We start from the raw sequence: 12243 nt of genomic DNA on the forward strand, positions 1-12243 counted from the left end.
CCCATCTCTGCCCCCCACAGGTCTGCGTGGAGAAACTCCTGCCGCTCAGCTCCTTCTCCAACGCCTTCCACCAGGCCACGTACAACAAGCAGCCGATGTACCGCAAAGCCATCTACGAGGTCCTGCAGGTCAGAGCAGCCGGAGAGGGGGCCCCTTGCAGTCCTTGTGCCCATCCTCCCATCAGCCTTGGCTTGGCCCAGACTGCAGGAGTGTGACCGCGGGCCGGTCCCGCAGGGTCTCTGGGCGCCCGAGGGGGGTGAACGCATTACGGAGGGCGAGGCGCTCAGACGCTCGGCGATGGGGGCCGGAGAGAGACTCCCAGGCAGGGAAGGGCTCCCTGGCCTCGGTCCCATCCATTCAGCTAGGCAGCGCTATGGGTCCTGGAGTTAGACCTGCAGTTATCTGCGTGGGCAGCTGCTTCCTCTGCCCCCCGCCACCTCCTGCGCTGCTCATCGGGGCGCCTGCCGCCCGCTCAGGGCAGTGGCGGTGGCTTGCTAAGGGGCAGGGGAGGCCCCTCTTGGGCTGTGGGCGACTGGCCTGACCCTGGGGCTCGCTGTGCAGGTGGCCAGCAGCAGAGCGGGGAAGATCTTCCCAGCATGCCCCGAGAACGACGAGACAGACACTTCCAAAGCGGTGGAGATCCAGAACAAGCAGATGATCGAGTGGGCCCTGGGGGGCTTCCAGCCGTCTGGTCCCAAAGGCCTGGAGCCACCAGAAGGTAACGGGCTTGTGGGATGGGGCAGGCGCAGCTCCAGGCAGGGGGAGCCAGGCTGCAGAATGGGCACTGGGCTACGGGGAGGGGCAGTGGGACTCACCTGCGTATCCGTGGCACCAGGCACATCAGCTCCCGAGCATGCCAACGAGACGCTGTATTTCCCAGCACCAGGGGCGCAGTGCCCTGTCCCTGGCTCCGTTCTCGCCAAAAGCTCTGTCCTCACCGGGTCTGGCCACTGCGGTCCCTCTCTGCAGCCTCAAAGGCCAGGTTCAGGGCAGCACAGAGGGGCTGGCCGGCCCTGCCAGCCTGGCCGTCTCCTTGAGCTCGACTCGTCAGCCCTGCCCTGCCCAGCCCCGCCAGGAGCGGTCCTGGCCACTGGGAGCCATTTTCCAGTCCCAGCTCCCCGCTGTCGGCACCCACCTGTGATCTGCCAGCCTCTCCTCCCACCCACAGCTCGTGGGGTGGCTGCTGGCGTGGTAGCCGAGAAGCCCCAGGTGGGGATTAAGGCCCCGCTCTGCAGTGGACTCAGCCGGCTCCTGCCCCAAGGAGCGCCCGGCCTTGGCAGGTGACGGCAGAGAGAGGCAGGTGGCGGGGAGGAGGGGTCAGGGAGCGGTGAAAGGCTCGGGGCCAGCTGCATACGCTGCCACGGGTGTCGCTGGGAAATGCCTGGCAGCCGACTGCCTTGCCCAGCTCCCCTGTGCCCGCTGTGAGGAGCTGGCCCGGGCCGTTCTCCTGCGCCCGCTCTAACCACATCCCTCTCCCTTGGCGCAGAGGAGCGGAATCCCTACAAAGAAGTTTACACGGAGATGTGGGTGGAGCCAGAAGCAGCCGCTTACCCCCCGCCTCCGCCAGCCAAAAAACCAAGGAAAAGCACAACGGAGAAGCCCAAGGTCAAGGAGATCATAGATGAGCGCACCCGAGGTAGCCGCCCGCCCGCTGAGGGGGGGCCTCTGGGGAGGGGTGGCTGGCTGGCCCCAGACAGGGCCACTCACCCCCACTGGCACCGAGCTCCGCTGGCCAGCTGAGGGCCCAACTTCCCGCTAGCCGCCACTGCCGCTACAGAACAGCATTTCCCATGGTGCCGCTGGCATCGTGAGAGCAGAGCCCGCCCCTTTGCGGAGACACCCCACTGGCCCAGGGAGGCTGCAGGGCTCTGTCTGCTGGCCTTGGGGAGCACTAGTATCCCCCCAGGCCAGCCTGAGAACTAGAGCTGCCCAAGCCTACCTCCCAAATTCCCCTCTTGCTCTGCGGAGAGCCCCCTGAGCCAGGCCGCTGTGGGCCCCACCCCTGCCCCTTCGGGGAGTTGGAATCTGGTCTTGAACCCCAAGCCCAGGGCAGCTCCAGCTTTTCCTGGACAGGGGCTGCCTCTGGACTTGGGTTACACCCCACCCGAGACCTTCCCAGGACTGGGAGCTCCTTGGCCATCATCCTCATTCTCACTGGCCGGGCAAGGGAGAGAAGTGGGGGCTCCCACCCCGCTGCAGAGTAATGGACCCCCAAAGTAGCTCCTCTCTCCCCTCAGCCACCCAGGGGAGAGGAGACCGAGAGAACCAGCCACTGTGTCTCCGTGCTCACACCCTGCCCTGCCGCTGGAGGGCAGCACTGGCTCTGTGTGTAGCGCTGGCGTCTGGCGTCCCACGGCCCTGGGCACTAAACCTCCTACCCAGAGAGCAGGTGCAGCCTGGGCCTGGCCAGCGTCTCAGCCCTGATCGTTGGCTGAGTGCCATCTTCACACCCATTCCGCCCCTCGTGTCTCTGCGGAGACTGCCCACAAGGGGCCTGGCTCCTCTACCGCTGGGAACTGCTCCGAGACCCCCCATCTCCCATGGGCCCCGGAGCAGACCCCTACGAGGGCCCGGGTCCCACTTCTGCTCCTCCCTGGGCAGCAGGGTCCCTGCCCCCCTTGCACTGCCCCATCCCTGGGGAAACTGTCATTTTCTCTGCAGCCAGGACCCCACGCCCCCAGGAGCAGGACGAGAAGGGGCTGGAATTCCCCCCCTGCCCCATGGCAGGGTTGAGTGGCCGAGTCCTGGCTAGGGAACGACCCTTCTCTCGGGCCCTGTAGAAACTCCCGCTCTTTCCTTACGAGCTGCCCCCGGGCCGGCGCAGAGCATCCTGGGCCGTTGTGTGTAACCCAGCCGCCCTCCAGGCCCCCCTGTGACCTGCCTGACTTCTTCTTTCGCTTCCCCAGAGCGGCTTGTTTATGAGGTTCGCCAGAAATGCAGGAACATCGAAGGTGAGTGTGTGACAACCCTAGAGCAGGGACGTCGGTCAGCCTCAGCCCCACCTTGCCCACACGCTGTCCTGCCCGTAGAGAGGGACTGTGGGGGCGGAGAGGCAGGAAGGGAGCCAGTTGGCAGAGACACCTCCTGCTTTGCACCTGACTGGCATGCAACGGTGCGGGCTGTGGCCATCCTGGCGGACGGAAGGGCTGTCCTGGGGACACAGCGTGGGGCACTACCAGGAGTGGTCGCGTGTGTTGCATTCCCACCCGGCTGGGATCATCAGGGGAGCAATGCTGAGGCAGGTGGCACAGAGATGTGGTTAGAGACTGGACTAGAAGGCGGTTGGCTCCATGCTACTCAGTGTCGTCAGCACTGGTCTGAACGAAAGTCTCAGGTCCTTGCTGGTGAAGTTAGGGGATGACGCAGCCATTGGCAGGGGGTAACTAGCAAGCGGGATTGCTGGGTAACACAGCGTGTGCAATACAGGCAATGCCAGGTTCCCCGGATAGGAGCCAGGGGCGCAGGCCATGTGCACAGAGTGGGGGCCGTCAGTGCCCGGAAATGATATGGAGTCTCAGTGCACAAGCAACTGAATATGAGCTCCCGGTGTGATGCGTTAGCAAGCCTTGGCTGTGAGCCCAGAGATCTTCCCTCTCTACACAACGTTGGGGAGACACTGCTGGAATTCAGTGTCCCGTTCTGGGGGTCACATTTTTAAAAGGGTGCAGAAAGGAGCCGCCCAAAGCAGGCGGCCAGGGCTGGAGTAAACACCCTCCAGCCAGAGACTCGGAGCGCTGTCTGTTTAGCTGACCAGGGAGAAGATGGAGAGGTGACTTGGGGACAGTGTGTAAGTGCTGTCCCAGGGAGAACTCCCCATGTCCTAGAGGGCTTTCCTCTAGCGGAGACAGGCAGCTGAGAGCCAGAGGTTGGGAGCTGGAGCCAGACCATTCAAACGCGAAATCTGTAACAATGCGTGGGATTAACCCGGGGCGGACACGACACTCCCAAGGGCAGTGGCGGATTCTCCACCACTTGGCATCTCTAAGTGCAGACTGGCTGCCTTGCTGGCCGATGCATTAGCCAAACACACATTACAGGGGTAACTGGCTGGCGTACAGTGGCCTTGGGTACGCTGACGTCGGGCGGGGTGATCGAACGGGCCTTTCCGGCCTTGCACGCTGCGACGCTTGTTTAGTTGACCCGAAAGAAGGGTATGAGACTTGCTTCTGCCTCTGCATGGGGCCGACGGCTCGTTCATCTCGCAAAGGCAGAACAAGACCCAGTGGCTGGAAACTGAATCCAGGCTAGGAATATGGAGCAGAGTTTTAACAGGGAGAGGAGGGTAATGAACCACTGGAGCAAGTCGCCAGCGGCTGTGGGGAATTCGCCGTCACTTGAATGCTTTAGCTTCGGCCTGGGGGTCTATGGAACGGATGCGCTCTAACTCTGCCGGAGCTTGTGGGCTGGAGGCAGGAATCGCCGGCTGGAGTCTCTGCCCGGTATGATGCAGGACATCGAATGACCCTTCCTAGCCTTAACGTGTGTGGCCTTCCGGACTCCCCTTGTGGCTAGTGGGTGTGGAGTCTGCCGGGGCTCCCACTGACTCAGCTGGGAAGCCATGCTGGCAGTGCAGCATGGGGATGGTTCCTGGGAGCTTGGGGTGCTCGGGACCAGGTAGTTGGGGCACAGAGTGAGGGAGAGGGGGTGGAGGTGAGGCTGAGAAGCCCCCATTGTATATAACACACTTGCCTTTTCTACTCTCCCCATCCCCAGATATCTGCATTTCTTGTGGAAGCCTCAACGTTACCCTGGAACACCCTCTATTTATCGGAGGAATGTGCCAAAACTGCAAGGTATGGAGTGGGGGGAGCCTTCTTGTCTCTAGGCTGGCCTGGCCCCCAGCCTCCCTGGACGTTCCAGGCCAGACATGAGCAAAGCCGCATGGGTACTTTGATCGTCCAGTTCTGCACTGCAGAGGGGCGAGACCCGAGCTTCAGGCCTCAGCTGCAGCGAGGCCAGTGCCACCTGGGCCTCCCAAGCTAACATGAGGCCTCTCTCCCCCCGTGTGGGCACCTTCTTCGAGTGATGGTCCCTACTGCATTCTGCTGAGAGGTCGCACGTGTGCAAGTAGAAGTGTCTGTGGGTCAGCGCATGCGCCCTGGCTTCACCTCATGGTTCATCCGAGGTGATAAAGGGTGGGGCGGACCAACCGCGTCTCCAGTTCCTTCTCACCGCTGCATGGTCCGGGCCAGAGCTGCTAGTGTCCTCTCGTCTCTGACCTACTGGAAAATAACCGTTGAGAATTGTAGAGCGTTTGCTTCCAGTTTTTGCTGTTTTTAACATAGTGTCGTTTTTAGGAATAATTTTAGTAGGACTGAGGCCTTTGTGGAGTCTGTTTAACGGTTCCCGCTCCCCAGCACCCACAGGCAGAAAGTGGATTGTAACAAAGATGCCAGGATTCAAGATCTGCACCTCCTGCCCGTGTTCCTTCTCGGTCAGCGACAAGCAGCAGTGGTGCCGTTGCTGCTTGGGAGAGGCCCACATTGCATCCAGGTGCCGTATCTGCCAGTCCTTCCCACGCCGTACCCGAGAAGGCCAGGCTCTCCGCCTCAAGAAGGTCGCCATGAGTCCTTAATTGGAACCAGGCCGGGGAACTGCCCCGTACATTGGCCTGAGAAACCCAGGAGTGCGCCACCAGCTATGGAGACAGAGTCCTGCTCCACCGGCACCACTGCTATGGACCATGTGCCAGGGCCTAGCTGGGAGGCAGGGAACCTGGTCCTGCTTTGAGCAGGGGGTTGCATTAAATGGCCTCCGGAGGTCTCTTCCAACCCTAATCTGCTATGATAAGCATGACAGTAATTCTTCCTCCAAGCCTAAGAAGGACGATGCGCCTTCCACAAGTACCAGCCACGGAGAAGCGGGGCGTTCCAAGGTGCACAAGCATGCCAAAAAATCATGCAGACCAGCAGATCTGCTGGCACCGAGCCCCCAGTCATGTACGCGCTCAGTGTCGGCCTCCCTTAAGACAAGGGCTCCATCGACTCCGGGACAGTTCTCCACTGCAGTGCCGGTTCTGGCTGCGGAACAAGTACCGTTAACACCGGGGGGATTGGAGGAAGCACCAGAACCACATGAACTGTTTTGCCTTAGGAGAACTGAGATCTCCATGCCTTCCTCTACCCTCCGCACCTAGGGAGGTCCGATCTCCAATCCAGGACTTACCGCAGTCAAGTCATGCTGCGACTCTACGGTTTTCACACTTCCATCGGCTCCAACGGTACCACCATTGGAACCGAGATCTGAGTTCTCATCATGGGAGGATTCCGACAGAGCACAAGGTCTTCACCCCTATCCCTGCTCAGGGAGCCCTTGGGCAGGTACTCTGAAGCGGTTGTGGGGGACGAACTGCTCAGTCCGGTTCCACCAGTACTGCCAGAGCAAGAACATTTCCCATCGTCCTCTCTAGCCGCTGCAGTAACCTCACTCCACCTCACCTCCAGATGACTTTTGGCAGTTCCCAGAACTCCCATGAAGAGTGGCAGACAGCCTTCATATTCCACTGGCGGGAGTACGAGACAAGCAGCACCAGGTCCTGGACACCCTTCATTCCTCGGTGCCGAGCAGGGTTGCTCTGCCAATCAATGGTACCATTCTCCAACCAGCTCAAACTGTTTGACCTACCCTGACCACTTGCACACCTACCTCACAGAGGGCAGGGAAGAGATGCTACGTACCGGCCAAGGGGTTGGAGTTCCTTTTCTCACCCCCCCCACCCAGTTCCCTCATGGTGCAAGCAGCAACGGAACAGTCCAGACAGCAACACCCATGCTCCACCCCGTCAGATAAGGAGGGCAAATGCTTAGACCTTCTGGGGCTCCAGGTCTTCTCTTGAGCTAGGCTCTAATTTCAAACTACCCAGGCCTTGCTGGCCAAATCTGACTCCCTCAACTAGGAAAGTTGGAGGACTTTACTGAAAGGCGCCTCAGCAAGGTCAAGTATGATTCCAGTCTATCCTGGAGGAGGACAAACGGCGCTACAGTCAGCTCAAGACCGTCTGGATCCTCGTCACACTCCATGGCCACGGGCATTGTCATGCGGAGGGAATCGTGGCTCCGCACATCTGGTTTCCCCAGGGAGGTGCAAACTACCATCGAGGAGCTCCCGTTCGATGAGTCGCACTGGTTGAATCTGAAGACTGAAAATTCCCTCCCCTCCCTCGAGGATTCCAGAATCACACTTCGATCGCTGGGTATCTGGTAACTTCTACCACCCACCACCTACTCAGAACTCCTCAGTTCTTCCACCAGAGACCATACAAACCTCCTCGAAAGTGCCAGAAGACCCAGTGATCCCCACCTCCAGGCCCCCTTCCCAGACTTCAGCATCTCACATTCAAACCTCTCAGAAACAATATTTCTGAGTGTCAACCACCGTGCAACCAACCCCTCCCCTTCGGGTGAATCTAGCACTCTTCTTACCAGCTTGGAGTGCAATAACATCAGACAAGTGGGTCCTGGATGCCAAGGGCCATGGCTATACAATCAAATTCAGCACGCTACCTCATCCACATCCCCCACCCCAATCCCTCCTCAGGGACCACTCTCACGACAGCATCCTTGCCTTAGAAGTGACCCCTTACGGCAAAGGGGAGTGAGAGAGCACGTTCCCCCAAGCTATCGAGGCATGGGGTTCTATTGCACTTACTTCCTGGTACCCAAGAAGAGTGGCAGCTGGAGACCAATCCTGGATCTCCGTTGCCTCAACCGCTTCACCCGCTAGCCCGTTTCGTATGGTCGCTTTAGCGGCCATCATGCTGTCGCTAGAAAAAGGCATGTGCTTTATGGCTCTCGATATGCAGGACACCTATTGTCTCGTAGACATTCATCCAACCCACAGAAAATTCCTGAGGTTCATGGTAGGCCCTCAGCATTTTCAGTACAGGGTTCTGCCATTTGGACTCACCACTGCTCCCCAAGTCTTCACCAAAATTTTCTCTATCGTAGCAGCCCACCTCTGGGGTCCTGATATTCCCCATCTCGACTAGCAGCGCGATCCGGAGACGAGGCTCGAATCTCGACCTCCATGTTGCTCAGACTCCTTTCCTCCCTGGGAGTCAATGTCAACGTCGAAAAATCAATTTTGATTCCCACACAGCCCCAAGACTTCATAGGAGCCTCCATCAACTCGGTCACAGCCAGAGCTTACCTAGCAAGGGACAGGTTCCAGCCTCTGCAGGGACTCATTGACAGGATAGTCAACAGTCCCTCTGTCCCGGTCAGGACTTGCTTATCCCTCCTTGGCCACATGGCATCCTGTACCTATATCACTGCCTTCACTCACCTCCACCTTCACTGTCTGCAGATGTCGCTCCAGAGGGTTTACTCACTGTGATGGGGTGTACCTACCGCACCCTGGCCCAGAAAGGGTTAACTGCGCACTGCCCCTTCGCCCCTGCTGGGCATGTTCAGCCTGTTGGCAAGATATAAAAGACGCAGTTCTGCTCAGTCGAGGCAGACTGCTGAACGGGAAGGGTGCAGATTGCAGGCTCTCTCCTGGGAGCTGCTGCCGGCCCAAACCACAGAGCCAAGGTGCGCCGAGCCCCAGACGGATTCCAGGCTGCCTGTGGAATCCAGAGAAGGGAGCCATCAGGAGCTGCACCGGCCGAGGACCCCAGAGACCCAGGGGACCCATGGACCACCGCTGAAGAAGACAGGGTGTGAAGCAGCCCTGGGGATTTAGTCATTGCTCCGGTTGGAGAACCGGACAACAGGTCACTGTGTTTTGGGTGGATCCCCGCTGACTCAGTGGTGAGTACCTTCGCCACTGCCAGGGCCCTGGGCTGCAGGGGCGGCTCCAGGCACCAGCGCAGCAAGCGCGTGCCTGGGGCGGCAAGCCGCGGCGGTCAGCCTGCCGGTCGCTGTGAGGGCGGTGGTCAGGCTGCCTTCGGCAGCATGGCTGCAGGAGGTCCGCCGGTCCGGGGGCAATTAGGCGGCGGGGACGCCGAAGGCGCAGCACTGGCGGACCTCCCGCAGGCATGCCGCCGAAAGCCGCCTGCCTGCCGTGATTGGGGCGGCAAAAAACATAGAGTCGCCCCTGCTGGGCTGGGACTCAGAGGAGCAGGGAGGGCCCAGGTTGCCCTTCCCCAGGCACCACACACCCACATCCACTTCCCCAATGGGCCAAAAGGCCACACAGCTCCTCAGAGGTGGGCAGCCTTATTGACTCCAGCCAGTAGGCCACACAGCCCTGTAAGGAAGGGTCGCTCTATTGACGCTGGCCACTGAGCCATGCAGCCCCATGGGGAGGGGTGACTCCAGCCACTAGGCCGTACCACAACATTTTATGGTCAGGGTCACCAGCGTAGGACCTATCTGGCTGCAGCACTTCCTTTCCCTTTCTTCTGACTATATGTGACCTGACACCCCGTGACGGGTTGTACCTACCCCACGATACACACACTATGTGTCACAGGCTTTATGCTGTCAGTCCCCCCCGAGGTGTTCTCTTCCCTCCAGTGGTGAATGGACCCGCGGCAGGTCTGTACAGGGATCCCCATCCTCCCTGGACAGGACACATCCCTCACAGGGTGGGGAGCGCACATGGCCCATCACACGACGCAAGGGACATGGACCCCTCAGGAATTCAGGATGCACCTCAACCTTCTGGAACTCCGGGCGGTATGGCGAGCATGTCAAGCATTTCTCCCATCCATTCGCTCGCATCATGTTCTCATCGTGTCGGACACCACCACCACCACCATCTATTACATCACAGACCAGGGGGCAGGAGGTCTGTGCGCAGAAGCGGTCAGACTGTGAGATTGGTGCATTGCCCACAAGAACCTGTTGTTGGCAGCCTATCTTCTGGGGATTCAGAACGTGATTGCAGACTCCCAGCCGAAGATTCATCTCCGATTGTGAGTGGGAGCTGCACAACTCTGTAGTAAACAACATCTTCAGCCAGTGGGGGACTCCCACCAGAGACCTCTTTGCCTTCCACAGCAACAACAACATGCAGCACGTACTGCTCAAGGCAATGCCTCGTCCTCCACTGGTCAGACCAGATCAACTACTCCTCCCCCTCTTCCACTTCTCCCACCAGTCTTCCACAAGATCAGGCAGGAGAGGCCCGTTCTGGCCACCCCAGTTTTGGTTTCCCAACCTTCTCCTTCTGTCGGCCCGTCCCTCACTTCCCCTACCCACAACACAACAGCAGGATCAGACATCCCGGTCCACAGGCACTTCACCTCAGAGCTGGTATTTGGATGGGCATCTTCTCTAGAACGGGAGTGTTCGTCGGTGGGGCATGATAGCCTTTCGAGCAGCAGGAAGGAGTCCACCAGGTGTTCCTGTTGGGCCAAGGGGAATCACTTGGCCTTTTGGTCCCAGCAAAAGGTCTTTCCCCTGAGGAAGTGGGCATTTCTCTTTTTTTTGGACAACCTCCTGTCCTTGAAGACGTCAGGGCTCGCCCTCAGTTCTCTCGAGGTTCATGTAGTGATGATCAGCGCCTTCCACCGCCCCATGGAAGCACACGCCGTATTTACACATCCGTTGACTACCAAGTTTTGGAAAGGTCTCTTCAGGACTTTCCCACCCATACAGCCGATCACCCCCCAGTGGGACCTCAACCTCGTTCTAGCGGCATTAATGAAACCGCCCTTCAAGCCTCTGGCTTCATGCTCTGTGTCCCTCCTTTCCATGAAAGTCACTTCCTAGTGGCTGTCACTTCGGCGAGAAGGGTAGGCGAACTGGGGGCCATGATGGGGGACCCCCTCTTTCACCACGTTCCATAAGGACAAAGTCTTCCTACGCCTGCACCCCAAGTTTCTACCCAAGGTCACAGCTCAGTTTCATCTCAACCACCCCGAACACTCACCTGCTTTCCTCCCAAAGCCTCACGCCTTGGCAGAGAAGCAGCACCTTCACTCCCTCGACGTCCGCAGGGCTCTGACCTTCTACCTGCCGAGGACGAGACCTATCGGGAGGTCCCCTAGACCAGCGTTTCTCAAACTGGGATCCAGGGAGTCTGCAGGCCCCACTGATCAACTCCTCAACCTCCTTCCCAGCTCATCGGGGGCCTGGGGCTAAGGCAGGCTCCCTACCTGCCCGGAAGCGGCCGCCAGCTCCTTGCGGCCCCTAGGCTCATGGGCGGCCAGGGAGGCTCTGCGCGCTGCCCCCGCCCGAGTGCCGGCTACGCAGCTCCCATAAGCCAGGAACCATGACCAATGGGAGCTGTGGGGGCGGCGGGTGTGGGCACGAGAGCAGCGCACAGAGCCTCCCTGGCTTCCCATGCATCTAGGGGTTGCGGGGACCTGGCGTCTGCTTCCTGGGACCTGTGGTAAGTCCCGCACCCCAAACCCTCTCTCACCCTCCAACCCCCTTCCCCAGCCCAGAGTCCCCCCCCCCCCCCAAACCCCTACCCCCCACCCGCCCTCCACACACCCCACCCCCAGCCCTGAGACCCCACCTGCACCCCAACCGCCTTCCCCAGCCCAGAGTCCCCCCACACACACCCCAACCCCCGTCCCCTGCCTGGAGTCCCCTCCCACACCCAAGCTCCTTCCCAGAACCCACACTCCCCCACACCCCAACCCCTGCCCCAGCCCTGAAGCCCCCCACACATCCTAACCCCAGCCCTGAGCCCCCTCCTGCACCCTAACCCCCTTCCCCATCCCGGAGTCCCCTCCCGCACCCAAACTCCTTTCCAGAGCCCGCATCCCGCACACCCAGCCCTGAGCCCCCACACACATACCCCAACCCCCGTCCCCAACCCGGAGTCCCCTCCTGCACCCAAACTCCTTCCCAGAGCCCACACCCCACACCCTGCCCCAGCCCTGAGACCCCACCTGAACTCCAAACCCCTGCCCCAGCCTGGTGAAAGTGAGTGAGGGTGGGGGATGGAGCGAGTGGGGCGGGGCCTCAGTGAAGGGGCAGGACAGAGGGTCCCCAAAAAATTTGAAATCAAAATGGGAGTCCTGGGGTTGCTAGTCCTTGAGAATGTCTGCCCTAGACTGTTTATTGCAGTAGCTGAGAGGCTTAAGGGGCAGGCGATCTCCACGCAGAGGATTTCCAAGGGATGTATTTCACTCTGCTGTCCATTGACGGGACTTGGAGTGAGCCCACATGTAGGCTGCAACACCTCCCTGACGTGTCGCTTCCAGACATGCGCGGAGTTTGCTGCACCTTGGTGCGAGACTCTGCACGGATGTCCTCCGCTCCTCCCTCCCCTCGGGAGTCCACCTCCCGCCCTCCAGCCCCTCTGCTGCGCACCTGTTGGAGGAACTGAGGGCGTGGTCGCTCT

At 60.0% G+C, this 12243-nt stretch overlaps 1 protein-coding gene across 1 annotated transcript in view; it reads left to right on the forward strand.

Annotated features, from left to right (window-relative positions):
- DNMT3A (DNA methyltransferase 3 alpha) overlaps positions 1–12243 on the forward strand; it is a 187211-nt gene that overhangs the window by 148220 nt on the left and 26748 nt on the right. Inside the window, exons 8-12 of the mRNA XM_034766845.1 lie at positions 19–128; positions 562–718; positions 1487–1636; positions 2907–2951; positions 4714–4793. Coding sequence (XP_034622736.1) covers positions 19–128; positions 562–718; positions 1487–1636; positions 2907–2951; positions 4714–4793 — 542 coding nt within the window. The remainder of the gene's footprint in view (positions 1–18; positions 129–561; positions 719–1486; positions 1637–2906; positions 2952–4713; positions 4794–12243) is intronic.

The sequence above is a fragment of the Trachemys scripta genome, chromosome 3, assembly GCF_013100865.1.
Source record: "Trachemys scripta elegans isolate TJP31775 chromosome 3, CAS_Tse_1.0, whole genome shotgun sequence".
In the NCBI taxonomy this organism is placed as follows: Eukaryota; Metazoa; Chordata; order Testudines; family Emydidae; genus Trachemys; species Trachemys scripta.